At 44.2% G+C, this 25746-nt stretch overlaps 2 protein-coding genes and 1 long non-coding RNA gene across 9 annotated transcripts in view; 2 read left to right on the top strand and 1 right to left on the bottom strand.

The window, feature by feature from the left end:
* The window catches only part of PRKAR2A (protein kinase cAMP-dependent type II regulatory subunit alpha), an 80740-nt gene extending 69215 nt beyond the window's left edge, over positions 1 to 11525 (top strand). For all 3 annotated transcript variants that reach the window (XM_019931618.3, XM_073787947.1, XM_073787948.1), the window contains 3 exons: positions 3740 to 3805; positions 6330 to 6471; positions 6960 to 11525. In XM_019931618.3, the coding sequence (XP_019787177.1) occupies positions 3740 to 3805; positions 6330 to 6471; positions 6960 to 7093 (342 nt within the window). In that variant the 3' untranslated portion in view covers positions 7094 to 11525. The remainder of the gene's footprint in view (positions 1 to 3739; positions 3806 to 6329; positions 6472 to 6959) is intronic.
* On the bottom strand, positions 1963 to 25655 carry LOC109549371 (uncharacterized). 2 transcript variants are annotated; one of them, XR_012324023.1, is made up of 4 exons: positions 16544 to 17751; positions 14853 to 14952; positions 13358 to 13684; positions 1963 to 2647 (listed from the first exon to the last, which is right to left on the bottom strand). It is a non-coding gene; the product is annotated as an uncharacterized lncRNA (long non-coding RNA). The 2 variants fall into 2 exon arrangements; XR_002175659.3 differs by lacking the exons at positions 14853 to 14952; positions 16544 to 17751 and adding an exon at positions 25542 to 25655.
* IP6K2 (inositol hexakisphosphate kinase 2) overlaps positions 25121 to 25746 on the top strand; it is a 29246-nt gene continuing 28620 nt past the window's right edge. For 2 of the 4 annotated variants that reach the window (XM_033864904.2, XM_019931620.3), the window contains exon 1: positions 25121 to 25275. The gene's annotated coding sequence lies outside the window, so the exon portion shown is untranslated. Of the gene's footprint in view, positions 25358 to 25610 lie in introns of those variants that run through there. The other 2 variants (XM_019931623.3, XM_019931626.3) reach the window with 2 other exon arrangements.

Genomic DNA, 25746 nt, shown 5'->3' with positions numbered 1-25746 from the left:
ATTTTTGGGTACTGTAAGGATCATCACACAGTGGACTGGAACATTATGATGAGTGCTCTGTAATAATTTTCCTAGTCTACTATGTTTCCATTTTTAATTATATATAAAGAGTATTATAGACTTTTACGAGTCTAAAACTTCTCTGCCAGTGGTTCTGGCAAGAGCACTGGGAAGGGGAATTCCCTGGCAGTCCAGTGGTTAGGACTCCGCGCTTCCACTGCAGGGAGCATGGGTTCGATCCCTGGTCGGGGAACTAAGATCCCACAAGCTGCACGGCGCAGCCAAAAAAATTTTTTTTAATTAAAAAAAAAAGAGCCACTGAGAAGATGTCTGGTTGGTCTGGGTTGGGGAATGTGTCCATACCTGAACCCAGAGCTGGGGCTAGAAGGAAGACTCAGATTGGTCAAGCCTAAATCCCCAGACCACCCCTGAGCCCTGGAGGTGGAGTTGGCCCAACCAGTACCACAGAGATTAATCAGGCTTATCATAAAAGGAGAGAGAGATGCTCCAGAGAAAAAGGACTAACAAAAAAATGATGTCTACTCTAAGTGGCATCTCTAAATGCCTTTGTTTTCTAGATAGCCCCACTGTTAATAATTCTTTTAATTAGAAATTGGTTTGATTCGGTAAATATTTACTAAGATAGACAAGTAGGACCAGATATAAGTGCTATAGTGAGAGGAAAAAGAATGGCACTGCGGACTTCCCTAGTGGCGCAGTGGTTGAGAATCCACCTGCCAATTCAGGGGACACCAGTTCGAGCCCTGGTCTGGGAATATCCCACATGCCGTGGAGCAGCTAAGCCCATGTGCCACGACTACTGAACCTGTGCTCTAGAGCCCATGAGCCACAACTACTGAGCCCACGAGCCACTACTACTGAAGCCTGTGTGCCTAGAGCCCATGCACCGCAACAAAGAGTAGCCCCAGCTCGCTGCAACTAGAGAAAGCCCGTGTGCGGCAACAAAGACCCAACACAACCATAAGTAAATAAATAAATAATTAAAAGAAAAAAAAGAGTGGCAGTGAGAATATAGAACAGGATGTATTCTATACGGTTTCATGAAGGAAATGCCCTTTGAGCTAAGCTTAAAGAACAAGTGCAGTTCCAGCAGTTGAGGTCAGGGAAGGATCTTTCAGGGCAAGATAACAATGTGAGCAAAGGCCTGTGGGTGTAGGCTTTGTTCCAGGGCAGGTATCCTAGTATGGTAAGAATGTAGAGCTGAGTTGCAGAAATGGGACATGCTGACTGGCCACATTTGCTTCTGAAGCTGTGGTGCTTTAATTTACTCCCAAAGGACCTCTACTTAATCCTGAAAAGCCCCAGACCTTCAGGAGGTATGTCAAGAGGTATGAAAAACCACAGGGTTTTCTGGGATGTCTGTGTTCTTGAAGATAGGAGTGCTAGGTGGTGATGCAGAATGGACACAAATTAAGATGATAACCACCTTATTGTAGACCCCTTTTGGCAGTGTCTCTAGACCAAGGCTTCTCTAAGTGAGGTCCCAGGACTAGCAGCATTAGCATCATATAGGAATGTTAGAAATTCAAGTGCCTGGGCCCCACCCCAGACCTACTGCAGAAACTATGCTTTATGTTGTTTTGTTTGTTTGGTCAACTTTGTTACCCTATATTTTATATACAGTACAATTACCAAGTTTAAGTATACAATTTGAGAGTTTTATAACCATCCCTATAATCATAGTGTACAGCATTTCTGTCATCCCAAAAAGCTCCCTTGTTTGTATTTTAAGTAAATCCCCTCACCCGCTCCCTTGCTCCTGGAAACCACTGACCTGCTTTCTATCGCTCTAAAAATTCCTTTTCTAGAATTTCATATAAATGAAACCATATAATGTGTAGTTTTTTTGTGTCTGACTTGTTTCTCTTAGCATAATGTTTTTGAGATTTATCCATGTTGTTGTAATGTATCAGAGGATCATTCCTTTTTATTGCTGTATTGTATTTCTGTATTGCTGTATTGTATTTCATTATACAGATGTACCATAATTCATCTTTCCACTCACCAGTTGAGAGACACTTGGGGTCTTTCCAGTTTTGGGCAATTATGAATAAAGCTGCAATAAGCATTTGCATACAAGTCTTTGTATAGACATATGTTTTTATGGAATTGCTGAGTCATATGGTAAACATAGGTTTAACAAATTGCCAAAATGTTTTTTAAAATGTCTGTACCATTCTGCATTCCCCCAGCAATGTTCAAGAGTTCCAGTTGCTCTGTATCCTCATCAGCACTTAGTATCGAGTCTTTAATGTTAGCCATCCTAGTATGAAGTGGTATCTCATTTTGGTTTTATTTTGCATTTACCTAATGTCTAATGATGGTGAGCATCTTTTCCTGTGATTCCTTGCCATCCATATGTTTTCTTCGGTGAAGTACATCTTTTGCCCTATTTAAAATTAGGTCATTTGGCTTCTTAATATATTGAGTTGTAAGAATTCTTTATGTACTCTGAGAACAAATCCTTTATCAGGCAAATGATTTGCAAATATTTCTCCCAAAATGTGGCTGTGGCCATGGCTTGTCTCTTCATTTTATTAATAATACCTTTTAAAAAGCAAAAGTTTTTAATTTTGACGAGTCCAGTTTGTCATTTTTTTCTCTTGTAATTCACTCTTTTTGTGCCCTATTAAAAAAAAATGTTTGCACAGTTAGTAAGATTTTCTCCTGTTTTACTTCTAGGCAAGCACTGTTCAATAGAAATATTATGTGAGTCACATACAATTTAAAATATTTTAGTAGCCAAATTAAAAAAAATGAAACAGGTGAACTTAATTTTAATAATATATATTTAGCCTAATATATCTAAAATATTACATTTCAACACCTAAGTGATATAAAAATTTAATAATGAGATATTTTACATTTGGGGGATATTCAGTCTTTAAAATTCAATATGTATTTTACACTTACAGCACCTATAAATCTATACAAGCCATAGTTCAAGTGCCCAGTAGGCCCATGTGACTAGTGGCTACTGTATTGAGCCGTGCAGTTCTAGTTTCATAGTTTTAGATCTTACATTTAGATCTATGATCCATTTTGAATTAATTACGTGGTATAAGGTTAGGGTTTTTCATATGGATGTCCAGTTGTTTCAGCACCATTTGTTGAGGAGATTTTCCTATCCCATTGCCTGACACTTGCATTGAAAACCAATTGGCCATATATGTTTGGGTCTATTTCTGGTCTCTTTTTGTTCCATTGATCAATGTCTGTCTCTCTGTTAATAATACTGCACTGTCTTGATTACAGTAGCCTTACATAGTAAATCTTGAAATCAGATAGTTTAAGCCCTCCAAATTTTTTGTTCTTTTTCTTTTTTTTTTAATAAATTTATTTTAGTTATTTATTTTTGGCTGCATTGAGTCTTCGTTGCTGCGCACCAGCTTTCTCTAGTTGCGGTGAGCGGGGGAGCTACTCTTCATTGTGGTGCGCGGACTGATGCTCTGTGCAGTTACCAGCCGGGGCATATTCCTGGAGACAGATGTGAATACTCCATGTTAGGAAGTGAGAGATGTTTGTCAGTCATAGTTAGACTAACATCCCTGGCAATCAGGATCCTCTCGTTTAGTTCTGAACTTGTTAGCCATTTACTGGTTTGTAGGTTTGGAAAATAAATACCAATTCAAGCTCAGGCAATGTGAAAATGATCTATTTCTGTGTCCCTCTTTAATACATATATATGGCTCTGACCTGACCTCCTCTCCCTTTTTAGGGTGAAAAGGCTGATAGTTTTTACATTATAGAGTCCGGCGAAGTGAGCATCTTGATTAAAAGCAAGGTGAGTTTATGTGTGATGGTGTGAGTTATGTCAGGGGAGATCCAGATGCCAGGTATATGCACAGAAAGTAACTGTTTGCTTTAAAAATGTGGAGTGTGTTTAGTGTTTCAAAACCACCATTATGTGAGATATGTGACTGACAATGACCAATGTTTAAGCCCATTCATTGATAAAGATTTAGTATATTTTTTCTTGTTCCTATTGCCTTTACCTCTGTTACATAATTAATGATATGAGAAATATTGGCCTACAAATCAATAAGAAAAAGGATAAGCACCCTAACAGAAAATGGGGCAATTATATAATAAAAAATACATGTGAGGGGCTTCCCTGGTGGTGCAGTGGTTGAGAGTCCGCCTGCCGATGCAGGGGACATGGGTTCGTGCCCCGGTCCGGGAAGATCCCACATGCCGTGGAGCGGCTGGGCCCGTGAGCCATAGCCGCTGAGCCTGCGCGTCCGGAGCTTGTGCTCCGCAACGGGAGAGGCCACAACAGTGAGAGGCCCAAGTACAGCAAAAAAAAAAAAAAAAAAAAAAAAAAAAAAATACATGTGAGTGTTGAATATGAAAAAGCTTCCTTTTTAGAGTACTAGGAAGGGAGGTCTCTAGGACAGTTATTATTATGGCCATTTGATGGATAGGGAGACCTAGAAAACACAGTGACCTATAGATGGGAAGAGTGATTCTTACCATAAATCCATCATCATCAGATTTCCTGTTTCAATTTTTTTAAGAATAAAGAACTTGTTAAAATACTGAGTTACATATAATACTAAATCAGCCTAGTGTAAAACCTTTTATGGAGTATTTTTTGTAAAAGTTAAGCATGGAGAAAGAAAAATATGATTACTGCCTACAAGATGGCTTGCTTCCTAATTAAAAATATATTTTTTTACTTATAGTTTTTAGACTACTGGTATATGTTTGTACATTTCTCATATTCATTGACACCTACTGATCACAGCATAGTGTTGGGTTTGTAGGTCTAGCAGCACTGTGGCACTGGGTTGGGAAAGGGGGAGTTTGTCAGAAATTCAGTCTTGGGCTCTGCCCCAGACCTACTGAATCACAATCTGCATTGTATCAAAACCCACAGGGGGCTGGTGTTCACAGTACAGTGTGATAAGTGCTACTCTAGAGAAGGGACTAGGTAGACATGAACACGTCTGCAGTCCCAGAGAATACAACAGAAATTGGAAAGAGAGCATTGGCTTGGAAGGGGCAGATCAACTTCAGAGCAGACAGGTCAGGGCAGAAGTGTGAAAGGAGGAAAAGTCAAACCATGTAAGCCAGTGTGGTACTTTTGTTTATTTTTCTAAATTAACCTTCAGGGACTTCCCTGGTGGCGCAGTGGTTAAGAATCCGCTTGCCAGTGCAGGGGACATGGGTTCAATCCCTGGTCCGGGAAGATCCCACATGCCACGGAGCAGCTAAGCCCGTGTGCCACAACTACTGAGCCTGCGTTCTAGAGCCTGCAAACCACAACTACTGGGCCCACACTCTGCAGCTCCTGAAGCCCATGCGCCTAGAGACCGTGGTCTGCAACAAGACAAGCCACCGCAATGAGAAGCCCGCGCACCACAGCAAAGAGTAGCCCCCACTCGCTGCAACTAGAGAAAGCCTGCGCACAGCAACGAAGACCCAACGCAGCCAAAATATAATAATAATAACAAATTAACCTCTAAAAAGTTATTTATCTGCCTGTAACAAAGTCGTTCTTAAAGATTTAGACTAATTCTTATTAATGTTATAAGTATTTTTTTACTTAAATTATTGCTTAGCTTAGCAGATGGATTTGTTTAAAAAATATAAGAAACTCTAGATAGTAAATAAAATATAGTACCTTATTTTCAGTAATTTGAAAAGCACAAAGTATAACCTGCTTGATTTCTTAAACCACCAAATTTCAAGGTTGAACATTACTTTTTAAAATATTTAGTTACTTAACTTTTCTAAACAAATATGGTAGGGGGACCACTAACTTAAGATGCAGGTAGTACCTAAAAATAAAATTTGTCGCCGTAAAGTATTGTCCGAGAAAAGCATGGCCTCAAGTCAAAAAGAAGTAGCCCTGAATTGTGACTGTTTACCTATGAGAAGCATTGACGTTATTTAGGAAGAATTAGCAAAAGGCCTTGTCTTCTACCCTGTGTCTCAGAGTCAGCATCTACCAAATGGATCGCATTCATATATGTATAATATATAAATATAAAATATATAAAAATATACATTGTTATATATTATATAGTATATTAACATAATTTTATATACTATATTAATATATACTATAATAATATTATGCATATATATACACACCTTACCTCTTGGTAAAAGCCAACTCATTTGGTTAAACCAGGCCACTGAGATTAGCCCATGCAGTTTACATGGTACAATTAGAGTCTCTGCAACATGAATTTGTAAGTAATTTGTTAAGTGTACTGAAAAGGGAATGTAAGTGTGTGCAACTGGATGTGCCTAGTTGTGATTCTGGAATCAGCCCTGGTCATGTTCTCCACCTGCTCTAGACTAAAGCAAACAAGGATGGTGGGAACCAAGAGGTCGAGATTGCCCGCTGCCATAAGGGGCAATACTTTGGAGAGCTTGCACTGGTCACCAACAAACCCAGAGCTGCTTCGGCTTATGCAGTGGGAGATGTGAAATGCTTAGGTAAGAAAAATTCTATATGCATTAGTGTTGTTTTTTTTTCTAACATGCAGTATTTTTTTCCCATCAGCAAGCCTTGACTTACTCTGTCAGCTCTCACTCACACCTAGGCTTGAACAGTTTGTGTGACCAACCAGAAATGGGTTCATGTGTTCCTTTAGCAAACATTTTTGAGAACTGACAATAGCCTATGAACAGCCATATAGACGCCTTGGCTGTGTGGAAAGAGCAGTGATGGAGACAGGTGTCCAGGGCTGTGTGGGAACAGAGGGAGTGAGGGCTGCTGCGCTCTGCAAAGTCTCAAACTTAGATGACATAGTCCTGCTGTGTTCACATAGAAACATCCCTTCTTTCTCCAAGTGTCCAGTATCCAATAGTCCAGTTCCTACAACATGAATGGATATGTTTAAGAAAAGGTTTGCATGAGGGAAATGACTGAATTATTGGTGTAGAGAACTTATTCTCTCCCTCACCTCTTTTTAACAATGCAGTTATGGATGTACAAGCATTTGAGAGGCTTCTGGGGCCCTGCATGGACATCATGAAGAGGAACATCTCACACTACAAGGAACAGCTGGTGAAGATGTTCGGCTCCAGCATGGATCTGATAGATCCTGGGCAGTAGGTGTGCCACACCCCAGAGCCTTCTCAGTGTGACACCAAAACCTTCCAGTCAGCCACAGAACACAAACAGAAAATGTGACAGAACCGTTCCTGCTGTTGCCACCACCACTGCCATTGCTATGGCTGTGGGCGTTTAGAAAACTTGGAAGTCAGCACTGAAGGATGGGTAGAGGTTCAACCCACACCTCCACTTTGCTTCTGAAAGCCCATTATTAGACCACTTGTAATGATTACTCCAACCCAGTTTTCACATCTCTGGTTCAAAATGGCATGTCTCTCCAAAAATTTAAGTGCCTGATACAAAGTCCAAAGTGTAAACATCTTCCTTTCCTCTCTTGCTGCTACTGTTGCTTTCAGAAGTTACCACAGGTTGGCACAAACCTGTTGTATAACTGTAGACACCCTCCCCCAACCTTTTATAGCCTTCCGTTTCCTCATTTGTCCTTTGAGAAAGTCCACAACTGTAGCCTTTGGCTTTACCATCAAAAATGGTGGCAGATGTGATGGAGGTCTGTGGTCCTGTGGCATTGTACTGTCTGCTGACAGTGGCACACATGACAGCTGTCCCCAAACTCTCAGTGATGCTTAGGGAGACACCCTGCCCAGGGCCCAGCAGGTCAGCACCCCAAAGCACACTGATCAGACATCGGAACCCACGTTAGAGCAGAAAATTTGAGTTTAGCACATTTTACAGGTAGCAGAGAGCCAGGGAAGGTTTTCTGGGTTGGGGGCGGGGGTGTTTTATTTTGTTTTAGTAGATTTTGTTTTGTTTAATCTCTGTGCAGTTTGCATGAGTGAATTGCTGTCCATTTGTAAGGAGCTGGGGTCTGGGAGTGCCATCACTGTATCTGACCTAAATACTTTCCTGGGCAACTCCTGCCCATCTCTTATTACCAGTTGCTCTTACTGATGGCAGTGTGCTGGCAAAGAGAGACCTTTCCCTCTACTCCAGAGTTGTTATGTAGCTTTGCTGTTGAACCATCAATTTTTAAACTCTTTAAAGAAGCAGCAGCTATTTTTTTGGAAAAAAAAACCGAACTCTCTATTTAGAGAATTTCCCTGGACATATTCATATATATCAGTTTGTCAGCTGACTCAGGCATTCATCTTAAAGATCAGCTCTTTTTGTTAGTTTTTAAAAATCAGCATCATTTACAATTTCATAGAATTACTGCAAAGACCTTTCTAATTAAGATGTTGGGATGGGCTTCCCTGGTGGCGCAGTGGTTGAGAGTCTGCCTGCCGATGCAGGGGACATGGGTTCGTGCCCCGGTCCAGGAAGATCCCACATGCCGCGGAGCGGCTGGGCCCGTGGGCCATGGCCACTAAGCCTGTGCGTCCGGAGCCTATGCTCCGCAACGGGAGAGGCCACAGCAGTGAGAGGCCCGCGTACTGCAAAAAAAGAAAAAAAAAGATGTTGGGATATTTAGGGTTCCAGTTGTTAATCCCAGAGGAAAGTAATTTAGCTTGTATTTTAAAACTTTTTAAACCTTTTGATTATATCAGGTGGAAATCTAATGAATTATCGTAATTAACCAGATATATTTCAGAATGAAATTTTTTTTCTTCAGAATAACCTAGAATCAGATGCTACAAGAGATCCTAAGAGCAGTATGAAATTTACCTAAAGATAAATTTGGATGTCATAGCCAAGTTTATATTAAATCAAGAGGCCCTTTCCAATATGAATTTTTTAAACTTGTATATCTCAATAAATCCCTAAGCGATTACATGCTGGGGCTTGAGTCATTCCTGTTGTAGACAGTGATAGAGACCATATGGTCACCTTCCATTGTCCTCCTAAGCCAGGCTGTCTGCTTTTGCCATGAACAGTATGGTCAAGAGATTTTCAGAGTGGTGACCCATCACAACCTTGGTCAATTCTCCCTTTTTCTTGTGCTCCATGAAGTGAAAGCAGAAGGACTCTTTCAGACTGCCCTAGGTAGCCTGCCTTACAGCTCTCAGAATTGTGAAACATTGTAACTAATACTCCAAAACAGGAGCTAGCACTGGGAAAGCCTGTGTGGTTTTTCCCACGGTTTTCTGAGGTTCTTATTTTCTATGGTGTTGCTTTATTATCAAATATAAATTAAGAAAGCAGATATTGCACTTTAGCAGACAAGAACCATACCTGTTTCTTACACAGGTAATAGGTACATTCAACTTCAGGAGTGACACAGAGGTGTAGCCCCCAGACTGTGTAAGGACTCTGTTTAAACACTGAGCGGGTGAACTTCCCTGGTGGTGCAGTGGGTAAGACTCTGCGCTCCCAGTGCAGGGGGCCTGGGTTCGATCCCTGGTCAGGGAACTAGATCCCACATGCATGCCACAACTAAGGAGCCTACATGCTGCAACTAAGGAGCTGGCAAGCCACAACTAAGGAGCCTGCCTGCCTCAACTAAGACCCAGCGCAACCAAATAAAATAAATGTTTTAAAAATAAAAATAAATAAATAAACAAACACAGTGGATGCTCCCTTACACCCCGCATGCCAGCATTAGTTAGGGCCAGCTGTGAACTCCGACCCAGTCACTCCCGCAGGCTGCTAGGGATGGGACTTCTCATCTTGCCCTCTTTCACATCCCAGTTCAATCTTCCCCTTCATAGGAGCCTCTTTGACACCCCCAACTTACTGATGCTTTCGGTTTTACAAAGTAGATTCATCAGGCTTAAGTCTTCCTGCTCTAACTGCGGATTGACATATGGATCATCAGTCCAGACCCTCACTGCGTATAGGGCCCCTTGAGGATCTGACTTGAGGAAGGGAGACTTTACAGGGACCAGTGTGAGTGAAAAGGACACAGCCATTACCAAGGTGCCAGGAGTCTGACAGTGTTCCAATTCTCTTTACAGCATGAGGAATTGAAGGTGGCAGACCAAGTTCAGCTCAGGACTCTGGTGTCCACATTGTGCTGGGCAAGTCCTGCACTGACAGTTGAGCCTCACAGGGAGGAGCATGTGTTGGGAAGAGGTCTTTTTTTTTTTTTTTTTTTTTTTTTTTTTTCCGGTACGCGGGCCTCTCACTGTTGTGGCCTCTCCTGTTGCAGAGAACAGGCTCCGGACGCACAGGCTCAGCGGCCATGGCTCACGGGCCCAGCCGCTCCGTGGCATGTGGGATCTAACTGGACCGGGGCACGAACCCGCGTCCCCTGCATCAGCAGGCGGACTCTCAACCACTGCGCCACCAGGGAAGCCCAGGAAGAGGTCTTTTTGATAATTGTTTTATACTGTTCTCTTCTATGATGGTTTAGAGCTTCATGCTGTCTTTTCTGGCTTTGCTATTGATTTTGCATGGTGGAGAATGTACCTGAGAGCCTTGAGGTTCAAGCTGCAGTAGTATTCTTCCTGCTGGCCCCAGTTTATCACACCCACTTCCTTCTTTTGGTTGTATTCTCTGAAGGAAGGGTTCATCTGCTCTGTCCTCTTAGTCCATAGTCCTTATATATAAATATGTTATGTATAATTGCAGTAGATTCTTAGAAATCAGGGTGGAGCTTTTCTTTGAACAGTTTAACGAGCAAATTCAGCAGCAAAGTGTCAAGAAATGATTCTCCAGCCAGGAGAGGTCATGTTCATCCTCTTATTGCCCAGATTCTCTAGTCACAACGGTACAGTAGTCAGTGAGAGGTGCCACTGGCACCCAACAGCCCCTGGGCACACAGCATTTCCATGTCCTGTCACAGTGTACAAACAATTCTCTCATTTAGGAAAATTGAACGAGCATTTTTGCACAGAGAAAAATGAAAAAGACCCATGAATGTTATCTTTTATATTTTGTTTTCAGTTGGCTAATGTTGAATTTTTTGTTCTTGACATGCACTTGTAAACCAATCTTGCCAAGATACAAGTTGTTTTGGTTTTTCACTACAATTACCTCTTGTTCCTCCTGTCCTTGACTGCTGACGTTCCTCAATGATTCTAATGTCTATTTTATGGGAAGCAGCCTTCCCATGGGTTTCCTTTTACACACTGCAGGGCTATCTTTATACTTCTAAAAAAAAGGAGAAAACTGTCACTAAACTCATGGGGGATTTGCAGAAAACCATTTAGCCCACCTTGAGCAAAAGGTAGATTCCTCATTGTTTTCCTAAGTTCATTGTAACAAAAGAAATCTAATTCAGCATTATTGTGCTACCTCAAAGGTAAAAATGTTTTAAGGTCTTTTTTGGTCCTGAGTTCTACACATAGTGTTTGAAATGTCTCTCAGTTGGAATTATTTTTAAATCATTGGGGAGAATCTTATTTTAACCTGTTTTACACTTGTATTTTAATCTCAGAAGAATAAGTGATTAGAAGGTGATCAATTCTTGCTCTGTAGTATTGAACATATGATTAAATCATTGTCTGCCATAAACAAGGTTGGGTTTTTTAAAAGGAAACTCTAGGGCTCAGCTTTGCTCTTGGTTAATAAAGGCTGACAAATCATATCTGAATTTTTGGCGCAGCCTTGTGTTGTGTGTTTGTCCTCATTTCAGGGTTCTATCCATCACAGCATTCATCTAGCAGGTACATTTTTGAGATTGGGGTGTGAGCTCTTAAAAATTAGAGAGGAGGCCTGGACATATATATTAGGGTTCTCCAGAGAAACAGAACCAATAGCGTGTATGTGTGAGGTATGTGTGTGTGTGTATATATAAAGAGATTTATGGGAATTCCCTGGCAGTCCAGTGGTTAGGACTTGGCGCTTTCACTGCCATGTCCCCAGGTTCAATCCCTGGTCAGGGAACTAAGATCCCACAAGCTGCACAGCACAGCCAAAAAAATAGAGAGAGAGAGAGAGATTTACTATAAGGAATTGGCTCACACAGTTATGTAAGTTCCAGGATATGAAGGGCAAGTTGGCAAGCTGTAGACATAGGAAAGCTGATGGTTTAATTCTAGTCTGAGTCTGAAGACCTGAGAACCAGGAGAGCCAATAGCATATTTCCCACCCAAAGGCTGGCAGGCTTAAGACCCAGGAAGAGATGATGTTCCAGTTTGAAGGCAGTCAGGCAGGATAATTCTCTCTTACTTGGGAGAGTCAGGCTTATTGTTCTGTTCAGACCTTCAACTGATTGGATGAGGCCCACCCACATTAGGGAGGGCAATCTGCTTTACTCAGTCCACTGATTTAAATGTTACTTTCATCCAAAACCACCTTTTCAGACACTCTCAGAACAATGTTTGACCAAATATCTGGGCACCCCATGGCCCGTAAGTTGACACATAAAATTAACCATGACAACATGGTATTTGAATTGTTTGGGGATGGTGTACAAGGGCATCCAGTATATCCCTTGCTGGGGAAGATATACTCACCAATGAAGCCCAGCAGAAAATATCTCCTGTCTGACAATATTGATTATTTCCTTCTCTGTAACATGGCTGTAACCAGAACTAGCAATGACTTTGCGATAGCCTGCTGTATTTATAGTTTGCTTCCTAGTGTCCAAAGGAAGCTCATTCTATAACAAAATCATGTTCCACTTTGATCTTGCCTTCACCTGGCAGTACAAAAGGGCCAAGTAATAAGTGAATATAAAAAATATCCACGTGGGGCCCAAGAAACTAGTAGTTGAACCCTCAAAGCCAAACTGACCTTGTTTCAAGGCTTTAAAAATTAAATATGGTTTGGCCTTTGTGGTTTTGGTGGTGGTATTGCTATGAACAATTAGGAAGTGCCAGGACTATGACAAGATCATATGGTCCACAGTCTCAGCCTTGAAGAGTGAATATCTTAGGAGGACTTTGCTTTCTATGTATGTTCTAACAGGAAGCTAGAAATCTGTGCCATCAAAATTACCTGAATATTGGGATTTCAATGGCTGTCCAGTGGTTAAGACTCTGCGCTTCCACTGCAGGGGGCATGGGTTCCATCCCTGGTTGGAGAACTAAGATCCTGCATTCCACGTGGTGTGGCCAAAAGTTAAAAAATTACCTGAATATATCCTTAGCAATCTTAGTGCATCAACTTTATAGCAACAGAGTTAAAACAGTATTACTTATAATGTGATTAAGGAAATTGGGGTTGTTTCACAAGACATTCATGTTAAATATGAATTTTGCTTCCTTTACCCATCCTCTCTACAGACAAATGCCTTATCACAGATGATAGCCAGTGATACATACTGTTACCTGATTGGGGAAATGCAGAGTGTCAACCAGGAACATATTAAATAATCAGTTGTGAATTCAGATGAGATGAGTATTATCTAAGTTCTGAATTAGAATGTCAGAAATTAGGTCTGACTCAGCTCATTTGTTCATTGAACAAAATCTTGATTACCTGCTGTGGCCATTCCTGACACTGTTTAAGTCCCAGGAATTATCAAGAGTAATGACGCTGGGGTCCGAAGGGCATTCCTGGACCTTTCCTCCAGTGCTATGGAGCTTATCCTCATGTTTCTGGACTCACATGGACAGCAGCCCCAGTCTCCTATTTCAAGGATGATCATGCTTCCAGTGCCTGTTGTTGCCCTTGGTCATGCTGCTCTTCTCTATATGGCTCCCATTGCCTCTTCTTAAAGTGAGTAGTTTGGACACACAAGCATGCAATGTTCCTCACTGCTTTAGCTTGCATCACATAATTATGGTTACAGAAGCATCTAGGAAGCTGTCAAAAGAGAAAGACTAGATTTAAGATTTTAAGGAAAGCTCCCTCCAGGTAAGGACATCTCAGAAATTGTCATCTTCATACTAGTTATCCTAAATATCAAGATTAAGTTTCGCTGGATATGCCTTTCTGGCCTAGGTTGTCTTCTCTGATGATGTGCTAAGAATCAAATTTTGTGGGAAGTGTCTCTTTTGTGTGACATTTCCACCCCTTCCTCTTTGACTCTTTCCCAAATAGAATCCTTGATCCTGTGGGCATTTCTCTCTATTCTGTGTCTTTAAGTACACAGAGTCAAGCAATGCCCAGCCCATTTGAAGACTACAGGGCAGGAGGCTGACCAGACCGGAATATGAAACCACAGGGGGACTGGGAGCTACCGCAGACACTAGGAAAGCGAGCAGGACTTGACTTCACTAATCAGTCCATCCTGACAGGCAGAAGAATGGGTATTTGCCAGTCAGCTCTTGGGGAAGAGCTGTCGAAACAGATAGTACCAGACAAATCTCCATGGCCCTTCCTCCCTCCGCAGAATTGCACTGAGGCAAGGGTCAAAAGCCACTGTATATGCTGCTGAAAGCTAGGATCCAGCAATCTCCTCTCTGGCTAGGCCCTCCAATCCCCAGAAAGAGGAGGCAGAGGTGTGCAGCTGTATTTTTTTTTTTTCCTAGCAAACAAGTAAAAAGGAAGAGCTAAAGTCCAGACCCACCAGATGAGCAGACCAGCACTTTCCAGCATAATATTCAAGCATAGTTAAACTGGACATTTTTATTCTGAAAATGAAAGGCCTGGGCGTGAAGGGACACCTGCAGTACACATTCCCATACCTGCCATGAGCCCATCCCAGACAGCTGAAGAAGCAAGGGACCTGAAGCTAAGTCTTAGGCCTGTAGGACAGGCAGGTGCATTAGTTCCAGGCAAGTGAGAATCCTGCATGAGCCACCTTGGACCACTGGCATCCTGTCTCAGAGCTGTGCGGCCAGCCCCATGCCTGGGGTGAGAAATAGGGCCATGCATGGGCTCAGATGACCCCAGGAATCGGCCTGGACCTCTAAATGAGGGGCTCTTCCCTGTGGCAGCTCTGGAAGCCATAGCACTTTCCCAAACAGGATGGAGCTGGGGGACAGAGGGTATATGACCCGCAGACCTCCAACTCAGGCACTGCTTCTACCTCAGAACTCACGACGGTTCCACCAGGCTGGCAGCTCCTGCCTGAGGCGAGTCAGATGAGGATGAGTTGGAGTTCTCATCTAGGGCCTTCGCTTGCTCCACTGTGAAGAAAGAGGTAGGCTTATGGGAAGGTGTCCACCCCCGCTGCCCTTGGCTTTGCCCACAGGCATTGGCCCAGGAGGATTCCAGCCTTGCCTCTCACATGCCTGGGCTGGGCCAAGGCCCAACTACAGTAGGTGGCTGGAGCCCAGTGGCTGGTGTGGTCTCTCCCATTGTGCTCACTTTAAGCTGGGCATCTTGGGCTCACAGAAAAAGCAGCCCCTACTCTCTGACAGAGCTGGCCTGTTGACTGAAAACTAGGGTGGGTTATCCTAGTACCTGATAAATGGGTGAAACTATTTTATAACATAAGAGGGCGAGCCTCACATCTGGGACCTGGTCGAAGGGCCAGGTTTACAACATGCAAGTGAAGGTACATTAAAAGTGCAGGTGTAGGGGCTTCCCTGGTGGCGCAGTGGTTGAGAGTCCGCCTGCCAATGCAGGGGACATGGGTTCGTGCCCCGGTCCAGTTAGATCCCACATGCCACGGAGCGGCTGGGCCCGTGAGCCATGGCCGCTGAGCCTGCGCGTCCGGAGCCTGTGCTCCGCAACGGGAGAGGCCACAACAGTGAGAGGCCCGCGTACCGCAAAAAAAAAAAAAGTGCAGGTGTAGGGCCCACTGAGACCAGGCTGGCCTCCAACACAATGGGAATTTTTCCGAGTGCCTCTCTAGAGTCTTCACTTCCCACATGTGCTGGTAACAAGGGTGTATGTGTCGAGGATGCTGGGAATCACCTCCACTCTGGCCCTGTGGAATCATTTTCTTGGTAATTTTGCTGCCTTTTGTTTTGGGAAAAAAAAAAATCTTAGGAATGATTTGCAGCCAGCCCCTCCCCACATGGACCAGTCCCAGGCCTGGCTGGGGTTGGGGGAACGTCTGGGATTTGAGTCCCTCCCCTGCCCAGGTGAGAACATCATGTTCCCTACTCAGAGATGCATATCCAACCCTTGAGTGCTGGGGGCCCTGCGAGGACTCCAGGCTGGAGAGGGTGGGTTGAGTGAGAATGACCAGCTCTATTTGAGAAACAGGAAGGGAAAGGAATTCCGAGAGATGTCTGATTCCAGAACAACTGTATGCACTCCCATCCCCACCGCTCCCCAGGCCCAGGCCCTAGCAGATAGGAGCGCTACCTCAATTCCAGCCCCGGGCCAGGGCTGCGTGGAAGGGACAAGGTGCCACAGGGGAGCCACAGTTGTTCACACACATAAATCAGGCTCCCCAACTGTAGTCTCCTCAACCTCCTGGTCCAACTCTCATCCCCTCCACCTTTGGACGACTTCTTTCACCCTGGCCCATTCCTGCCTGGGGCCTGGTTACATCCCTGAGATGAGGTCTCTGATCAGCACCTCCCTGCCATCCTTCACCTCCAGGCCCCTTGCACTGCTTGCTGCCTGGCCCTGTCCTCTAACCTCTTGCATCCCTGCTCACCCTCCCCCAGCAATGGCCTCACCTTGATTTTAGGGAAAAAACAGAAGCGATGGGTCAGAAGCTCAGGGCTCCTCCTCTGTCCCCCATGTCCTCCTCTAGCTCCTGCCCCACTGTTCTCCCTTCACAGCAAAAGCCTTGAGATTTGCCTGCAGTTGCCTCCTCACCTCCCATTTGTCACAGCGCAACCCTGCCCTCCCGAGTGGCTAACACGGGCAGACAGAGCTGATGCACAGATGAGGACAGAGCCGGCTCTCTGGAGTCTCAGCCGAATTCACCATGGCAAACTTCCTCCTGCTTCAAGAACCACCTTCTCAGAATTCCCTGGCAGTCCAGTGGTTAGGACTCCACGCTTCCACAGCAGGGGGCACGGGTTCGATCCCTGGTCGGGGAACTAAGATCCCGCAAGCCAAGCAGCACTGCCAAAAACAAACAAAAAAACACACCACCTTCTCAGGAGCATCCAGTTCTCCTGGTTTTCTTCCAACCTCCATTGCCAGGTTTTACCGAGGCTAGAGTTAAATGTTGAAGCAACCCAGGGCTCCACTCTGGGTTTTCCTCTCTCCCTCCCTGGGAGGTTTTGTCAGGGACAGCCTGGCTTGGGGTGTTATCTCCATGCTGCTCACTCCCAATTTATACCTCCATCTGGGACACTCCACTGAGCCGAGTGTCCAGTAGTCCCAGGCCAGGGTCCCTCTCCTGTCTCTTCACTCTACCCACTGGGAACTTTCTGCAACGTTTGCTTTTCTTTCCTTTCATTTTTAAATCAAAAAAAATTTTAAGCGTGGAATATACCAAGGGTGCATAAAACAAGAACATTCTGCTCACTGGTTTCTCATAGGCCAAACACTCACAAAGTACAACCCAGATGAAGAGCACTGTCAGGTCCCTGCAGCCCCTCTTGGGGCACACCAGCCATTCCTCCCTGCTCTATCCTGAGTTTTAAGGTAAGGTCTTTCTTGATTGTTTTTATCACCTAAACATACCTCTCTAAAGAATCACTTTCCAGGACTTCCCTGGAGGTCTAGTGGTTAGGACTCAGTACTTTCACTGCTGTGGCCCTTGGTTCAATCCCTGGTCGGGAAACTAAGATTCGCAAGCCATTCAGCCTGACCCCCCCCCCAAAAAAATCACTTTCCTCGTATGGTGAAATATATACCTATAATTAAATGCATAAGGGTGAACCCATCCTAACTTCTAGTTTTTAGTGCAGTCTTCTATCTTTTTCTCTTGTGCTTACCTCTGCCTCTCCCTTCTATCACCATCACTCTCTGGAACCCTTGGTTGCAAGAATATGTTGCCTACATTTCTCCTTGTTTATATAATTATATATATATATATATATATGCACACTATACATATATACACACATTTACACAGAGTGGTTTGTCTTTGGTTTACATATTTAGATCATTCTGTATACACCTTTCTGCATCTTACCTTTCTCATCTTAATTTTGTGGCAGGCCCTCCAATTCAAGTGGTATTATTTATTCCAATTCCTTCTTTTTGATGAAAACTCAAAACGGGTCCACACACTTTCCAATACTTCTCTTACAAAATGTGGAGTCTAATTTCCCTCTCCTTGGATATAGCCTGGCCTTAATGACTTTGCTTCTAATGAATAGAATCAGGCAGAAATGACTCTGTGACTTCTGAGTCTAGGTTAGAAAGATGATACAGCTTCCACCTGTTTTGCTCTCTCTTGGGACAATCACCCTTGGAAACTAATAACCACCATGTTGTGAGGAAGCCCAGGGCACATGGAGAGGCCACGTGTGGGTGTTCCTGGGCAGTCCAGTGCTTAGGACTCGGCGCTCTCACTGCTGAGGGCTGCGCGGCCAGAAAAAAAAAAAAAGAAAAAAGAAAAGTCTTAGCTGACAGCCAAAATCAAACACCAGAATTCAAGTGAGGAGCCTTCCGATGATTCCAGCCCTAGCTTTTCAGCAGCCCAGACTGATGCAGCAGAGAAGAGCAGTCTCCACTGAATTCTTCACAAAGGGCAGATTTGTGAGCAAAATAAATGTTGCTATTTTAAGCCACTAAGTTTGGGTAATTTGTTACACAGTATAGTAACCAGAACAATATGGAGGTACCAAAATGTCACCAACTGTGCTTTTGTGAATGGGCCATCACTTTGCAAATATTTTCCACTACACCTATTTCTATAAGTGAGAATCCCAAGATTGGGATTATAGGGCCCAAAAGCATATGCTTTTTTTTTTGATGTGGAAAGTCTTTATTGAATTTGTTACAATATTGCTTCTGTTTTATGTTTTGTTTTTTTGGCCCTGAGGCATGAGGGATATCAGCTCCCCAACCAGGGATGGAACCCACACCCCCTGCATTGGAAGGCAGTCTTAACCACTGGACCACCAGGGAAGTTCCGCATATGTATTTTTATTTTAGTGGAGTTTGTCAGATTGCTTTCCAAAAAGGCTATAACTGATCTTACCTTTGTCAACAGTGTTTGGACAAATCCTTTTCCTCACATCCCTGAAAGCCAGAGTTGGTGTAGCTCTTTTTAACTTTTGCTAGTCTACTAAATATAAAGTGACTTATTCTCATTGCTACTCTTTAAAAAAATAAAAAAGACTTTCATGCCACAACTAAGGAGTAAGCGAGCCACAACTAAGGAGCCCCCCTGCTGCAAATAAGACCCGGTGGGACCAAATTAATTAATTTTTAAAAATAGACTTTTTTTTTAGAGCCGTTATAGGGTCATAGCAAAATTGAGTTCCCATATAGCTCCTTCCCCCACAACACACAGCTTCCCTCACCATCAACATCGGCACTAGTGTGGTATGTTTGTTCCAATCAATGAACCAATGTTAACACATCATCAACCAAAGTCCATAGTTTACATAGAGTTCATTCTTTGTGTTGTACATTCCATGGGTTTTGACAAATTCTAATAACATGTATCTACCATTATAATATTATACAGTATAGTTTCACTGCCCTAAAAAAATCTCCTGTGCTCCACCTATTTATCTCTCCCTCTCCCTCAAATGCCTGGCAACCACTGTTCTTTTTACTGTCTCCATAGTTTTGCCATTGTTACATTTTTCACTTTGATTTGCCTTCCTTGCTTCCTGATGAGTTTGAACATCTTTTCAGTTTGTGAGATTTTGTTGGCTGCCTCCCAATAGCTTTTTCTCCTTCATCTTTGCTAACAAATCTGGATTTTTTCCAGGGTGGCAAGTGTCCAGTCTCAAGTGATTCCCTGACTCCATTCCCTGAACTCTCAGCCTCCTTACACCTACGGGTGGCCACAAATGACCCAGTTTTAGTCATTGAGAAATAAATATAAGTCTGCTAGGGATTTCCCTGGTGGCACAGTGGTTAAGAATCTGCCTGCCAATGCAGGGAACACGGGTTCGAGCCCCGGTCCGGGAAGATCCCACATGCCGCGGAGCAACTAAGCCCATGCGCCACAACTACTGAAACCCATGCTCCGCAACAGGAGAAGCCAGTGCAATGAGAAGCCCACGCACCGCAACAAAGAGTAGCCCCCGCTTGTAGCAACTAGAGAAAGCCCACGGGCAGCAACAAAGGCCCAACACAGCCAAAAATAAATAATTAATTAATTAAAAAAATAACAAATATAAATCTGCTGGGAGTTCTGGGAAGGTGTTTGCTTACCTGATAAAGGGGAAAGATGTGGCTGGTGCCAACAGCAGGATTTCCTCCTGCTTTGAATACTAATGTGATGTCTGGAGAGACAGTAACTACCTAGCAAAGCTGGGCCCACAAGCATGAAGACAAAAGGCAGCATGATAAGGATGATGGTGGAAGGGTCAAAAACACCCTGGGTTATATGCCGCAGAAATGAATGGTTTGTGTCCACGAAAAGACACGTGAAGAAACATCTATGGAAACTATATTCATGCTAGCCAAAATCTGGAATTAATCTAGATGGCTATCAACAGTAGAACAGATGGATAATTTGTGGTATAGTCATGTAATGGAATACTATATAGATACGAAAGAGATAAGACTATAGCAATACACAGTAATATGGATGAAACTCATAGACACAACATTGAATAAAAAAGCCAGACACCAAAAAAGTACATATTGTATAATTCAATATATATGAAATTTTAAATGTGCAAAATTTATCCATGGTAACGGAAGTCAGAATAGTGGTTACCTCTGCAGGAGAAGTAGTAGCTAGGAGGGCAGAAGGTTACCTTCAGAGTGGGTGGTTAACCTTGGGTGAGGTGGCTGCCTTCTGCCAAGGACCATTTTCAGAGGGAGACAGCTGAGGGCTGAGATCTGGACCACACACCACATCATGAATTTAGTATGTCTTTCCACTTGTTCATATCTTATCCTTTAGTAATATTCTATAGGTTTCATGTCCTTTAATAAGATTTTTTAAAGACATTTTTTATTTATTTTTGGCTGCATGGGATCTTAGTGGCAGCACACGGGATTTTTGTTGAGGCATGCGGCATCTTTCCTTGCGGTGCACAGGCTTCTCTCTAGTTGTGGCGGGCAGTTTTCTCTTCTGTAGCTGTGGTGCATGGGCTCCAGGGTGGGTGAGCTCTGTAGTTTGTGGCACACAGGCTCTCTAGTTGAGGGTCAGGAGCTCAGTAGTTGTGGCACAAGCCCCAGGGCATGTGGGATCTTAGTCCCCTGACCAGGGATCGAACCCGGGTCCCCTACATTGGAAGGCAGATTCTTTACCACTGGACCACCAGGGAAGTCCCCTTTAATAAGATTTTATAGGTCTCCCGCCTATACAGTTCCTATACTTTTCTTAATAATTTATTCCTAAATATTTTATAGTTATTATCAATTGAATGTTTTTCTTGTTTTTATTTATTTCTAGAGGCTTATTTTTAGTAAATGCTATTATTTTAAATATATTTTTCTTGTATTTATCACCTTAAATTTTCTCTTATTAATTGTAGTAGTTTTCAAGAAAGTCCTTTGGATTTTCTAGATTTACAATCATGGCATTAACTAAAGAGATAGTGTGTAATCTCTTTCTTTCCAATATTTATAACATTTCATTTTCTTGCCCTATTACATTTGCTAGAACTCTAAGCCAATGTGTAATAATAATAGAGTTAATGCCAATGTTGTCTAGTTCCTCATTAAGAAGAAAAAAGTTTTAGTACCTGGTGTATGTTGACTTATGATTATTTTATATTTCATATCTTTTTCATAAATTGTGCCTTTGTTAGGTAGTGGTCCTCTTTATTTTGCTCAATGCCTGTCACCTTAAATCCTACCTTCTTTAATGTCACTGGCTACTCCTGCTCTCTTCTAGTTTGTGCTGGCCTGACCTCACTCTTTGCCAACTCCTTTATTTTCAGCCTTTTCTTTTCCTGTGGTTTCAAGTGTCTTTCTTATAAATAGTACGTGGCAGGGTTTTGTTTTTCTAAGCCAGTCTCTAGGTCTTTAAAGGGGGTTCAGGGTGTCCCTATTTAATATGATAAATATGCTTGACTTTGCTCATTCCATAATTACTTTCTTATTTTTTTACTTTGTGGTTTCATCTTTTTATTCAGCTGAGCTATTCGAAACTACCATTTTTATAGGTCAAAACAGTTGAATACTAGCAATTTCATACAGCTAACTTATAACACTTCTTTCCCCTCTCTCTCTCTCTCTCTCTCTTTTTTTTTTTTTTTTGGCCACACCTCGCAGCTTTCAGGATCTTAGTTCCCTGACCAGGGATTGAACCTGGGTCCCCAGCAGTGACAGCTCCATGTCCTAACCAGTGGACCATCAGGGAATTCCCTCTCTCTTTTAAGAAGATGTCATTCATTTAATTTTTCTTTGGTAATTTGGAAATTCTAGTACTTTTCCATTCCATTAGTGGCTACCTTCCCTCTCCAGGTATGAGGACTGTCCCTTGGCTGGGCATAGGTAGCAAATAATGTGCCTGTGTTAAGGGGGAGAGTTCGAGAACAGCTGGCTCTTCTTCCTTGGTAGATAACTTGTATTATCCATCTGGGAGCTTGTACAATGTCCTCTTTCTCCCTGAAGTTTAAGAATTTTACTATAGTCTTTCCCTTCCATATTGCCTGGGAATGTGCTCAATACCTCCCATACGCAAACACAGCATTTTCTTTATGTCGGGAACTCCGATTGTTTGCACATCAGGATTCCTGGATTTGGCCCCCAAATCTCTGGTCTGTTCCCTCATGCCTTGTGCTCTGTGCATCTTTTCATTGAGCTCTGAGCTATTTCTTCCATTAGACCCAATCACAATCTTCATAATCTTCCACCATGCCAAAATTGTGCTTTCCTTGGGGTCTTTGCACTTGCTATGCTTTCTGCCAGGAATAATTTCTCTTAGATCTTTCCCTGATCAGTCATGCCTTTGGTTGATCTTAGCTCTGATGTCCACTTCTCAGATTCACCTTTCCTGCTGCCTTAGACATAAACACAATACTCTGTACATCAGCTTGGTTCCTTTCCACCACTGTTCACTCTGCCCATAATTAGTTATTTGCTGTATTCATCCTTCACATGCTCCCCCATCCACTCCCTGCTGGATGGTAAGGACTCTGTAAATCATTTGAATTCTTGCTGTGTCCATTCTTGCCATGTACCCAGTATCTAGCCCCAGTAAGCCCTGGCTAAGCACTTATGGAAGGAATGGAAGAGTGAATTAAGACTGGGACTGCCCCCAGGGAGACCTTGCCCTGTCCAGTTTCCTCCCCACCCATGGGAGCACTGGAATGGGAGATTAGGTGGGCAGAGGAAGGGGCCATGCCTATTTGTGAAGGCCTGAGAGACTGGTGCCTGTTGGGCTTTTATTCTGTAGCTACAGCAGCTACTGCAGGTCCTGAAGCCACAGACAGGAAACAGGAGCAGGAGCTGGGCCGGGTGTAATTCCACTGGGTGTGGAGGGCCTTCTTGGCCTGACCCAGGGCTAGCCTTGGTCTGGGGCACTCTCATCCTGCCACAACATCCCACTGCCCCATTTTATTTTTTATCACTTAATACCACATGGCATTCTTTTTATTTAGTCCAGTCAACAGGTATTTCTGGAGCTTACTTGGTGTTTGAGGTGGTCAGGATACATCCATGAGCAAAAGAGATTTCCACTTTAGACATGAGAGTGCACAGACTGTGACACGAGAAACTTTAGGAGATGAGCAGTGCTTCTAGAGGTGAACAAAGGAGATGCAGGCAGAGAGGTAATGGGGAATAATGGAGCCCTTGCCAGCTCTGGCTTTTCTTTGGGGGAGTTGCTACTGCAGGGTTCCGAGCTGGGTATGAGAGGTCCTGACTCATGTATTCATAGGCTGATGTGTGGAGAACTGACTGAAGGTGGCAAGGGCAGCAGCAAAAGACTGGGATGTGGCTGTGACATTGTCCTGGGGAGAGATGGTGGTGGCTTGGACTAGGTGGAAGCCATGGACCTGGCAAGAAGTGGTCTCATTCTGGGTAGATGATGCAATGGAAGCAACAGGACTTCCTGATACATTGAATGTAAGTGGGAAAGAAAGTAGTCAAGACAAAGTCTGAGGTGTTTGGCCTGAACAGTAGGAAGGACTGAGCTGCCATCACTTGAGCTGGGGGAGTTGGGGTGGAGTAGGTTTGGGGGATGAGCTGGAGCTAGGGTGGCACAAGTTGAGTTTGAGGTGCCAAGAGGAAGTCAGAGTGCGGGTGCCTAGTCCATAGCTGGACATTGAGTCTGGCACTCAGAAAAGGTCTGACTGGACATACACCTTTGGGAGTGATAGACATGTAAGTGGAATTTGAAGCCATGACCCTGGGTAAGATTATGAGAGCAATAGTGTAGACAGAGAAAAGGTGAAGAGGAGGAACCAGTGAGGTCAGAGGAAGCCAGGAGGGCATGGGGCCCTGGAAGCCACTCAGGGACTGTGCTTCCAAGAGAGGAGAGATCAGCTGGTCACAGGAAATCTTTCCTGCCTATCCTCGTAAGGGCAGGCTTTTTTTTTTTTCCTACTGTTTTTGTTCACTGCTGTATTTCCAGCACAGAGCGCAGATGCTCCATAAATAGTTGTTGAATGAATGAGTATATGCATGAATCCACACCTCTGCAAACAGCCAGCACACAGGGATTTTTTAAAAGAGCAGAGAACAGGTAGGAGGCTCTACCCACTCTCAGTAGCATCCCCATCCTCCCTTGCTTTTGCCAGCCACAATGATATTAACTCAGGTGGGAGACCTTCTGGCTAACACAGGGCCCAGAACAAACGAGCTTCAGACAAGCTCTGTAGTGTGGAGCTTGGTGGAACCTGGGTTGGACACTGGGTCACCCACCAGTCCACAAAGGACTATACAGCCACTCCTCTGTTCACCTCTCTATATCGAGTCATTTGTCCATCCATCTACATCCAGTCATCTGTCCACCTGTGCATACAACCGCCCTTTATCCACCGTCTACAGCCACTCTTTTGTCCATCTCTCCGTCCAGCCACATCCGGTCCTCTGTCCATCCATCTGCTAGGGTGACCAACTTCCCAGATTGCTGCAGACTGTCTCAATGTTAATATTGAAAGTCCTGCACTCCAGGAAACCGCTGGGACCCAGGAAAAATGGTACAGTTGGCTGACCCATCTGTACCCCTGGCATCCCATATTGCACCCCTGGGCTCGAAGCCCACCTGTCCACCCAACCTGACTTCCTTGGCCACTCTCTCCCATAGAGGCAGACAAGACTCCACCTCTCTCGCTAACCCCGCCCCATGCACCGCCCCTTCCGGAAGCCACTACAACGAATCCGGGCGCCCTAGCAACAGCGCTTTTTGGGCCGCCCAGTCCGCGAGCTGGGCTCCCGGTGCGAGCCAATAGTGAGGGGCTCCGGGAGTGAGGCGCGGGGGGCGGGGCTCGCCGCAGCGGCCGCCATCTTGGTGGGAGAGAAACAATAGGACGGAAGCTCCGCGGGACCGGCTGAGGTAGCAGGTAACGCCCGGTCTGCTCGGCCTACCGCTCTGCCGCCCCAGGGACTTTGGAGGAGGGTTTCTCCGGGTCGTCGGGGAGCGAGGTCTCTGGTCATTAGCGGTGTTCCCGGGTTTTTTGGGAGGGGCTCTCCCGGGATGATGGGAGTAGGAGAGATCTCTCAGGGTCCTTGTGGGGCCAGATTTCCCCGGGTCATTTGAGAGAGGCATTATTTCTTCAGGTTATTGGGGAGAGACGATTTCCCCTGGTTTTGACGGGCAGAATCTTACCTGGTCATTGCGGGGGGGGGTGTCTCTCGGATATTTTGGTGGTGCGGGATCTCCCCCTGTCATTGAAGTCTCCAGTCATTGGAGAGGGTAAGATCTCCTGGGTCATTGAGGGGGTCTCCCCAGGACATTGGTGGCCACGATCTTCCGGGTTATTGACGGGGGTCTCCTTGAGTCTTTGGCTGGAGAAGTCAGCCCAACGCCTCAG

The sequence above is a fragment of the Tursiops truncatus genome, chromosome 10 (assembly GCF_011762595.2).
Source record: "Tursiops truncatus isolate mTurTru1 chromosome 10, mTurTru1.mat.Y, whole genome shotgun sequence".
Classification (NCBI taxonomy): Eukaryota; Metazoa; Chordata; class Mammalia; order Artiodactyla; family Delphinidae; genus Tursiops; species Tursiops truncatus.
This window is presented reverse-complemented; position numbering and strand designations above follow the sequence as displayed.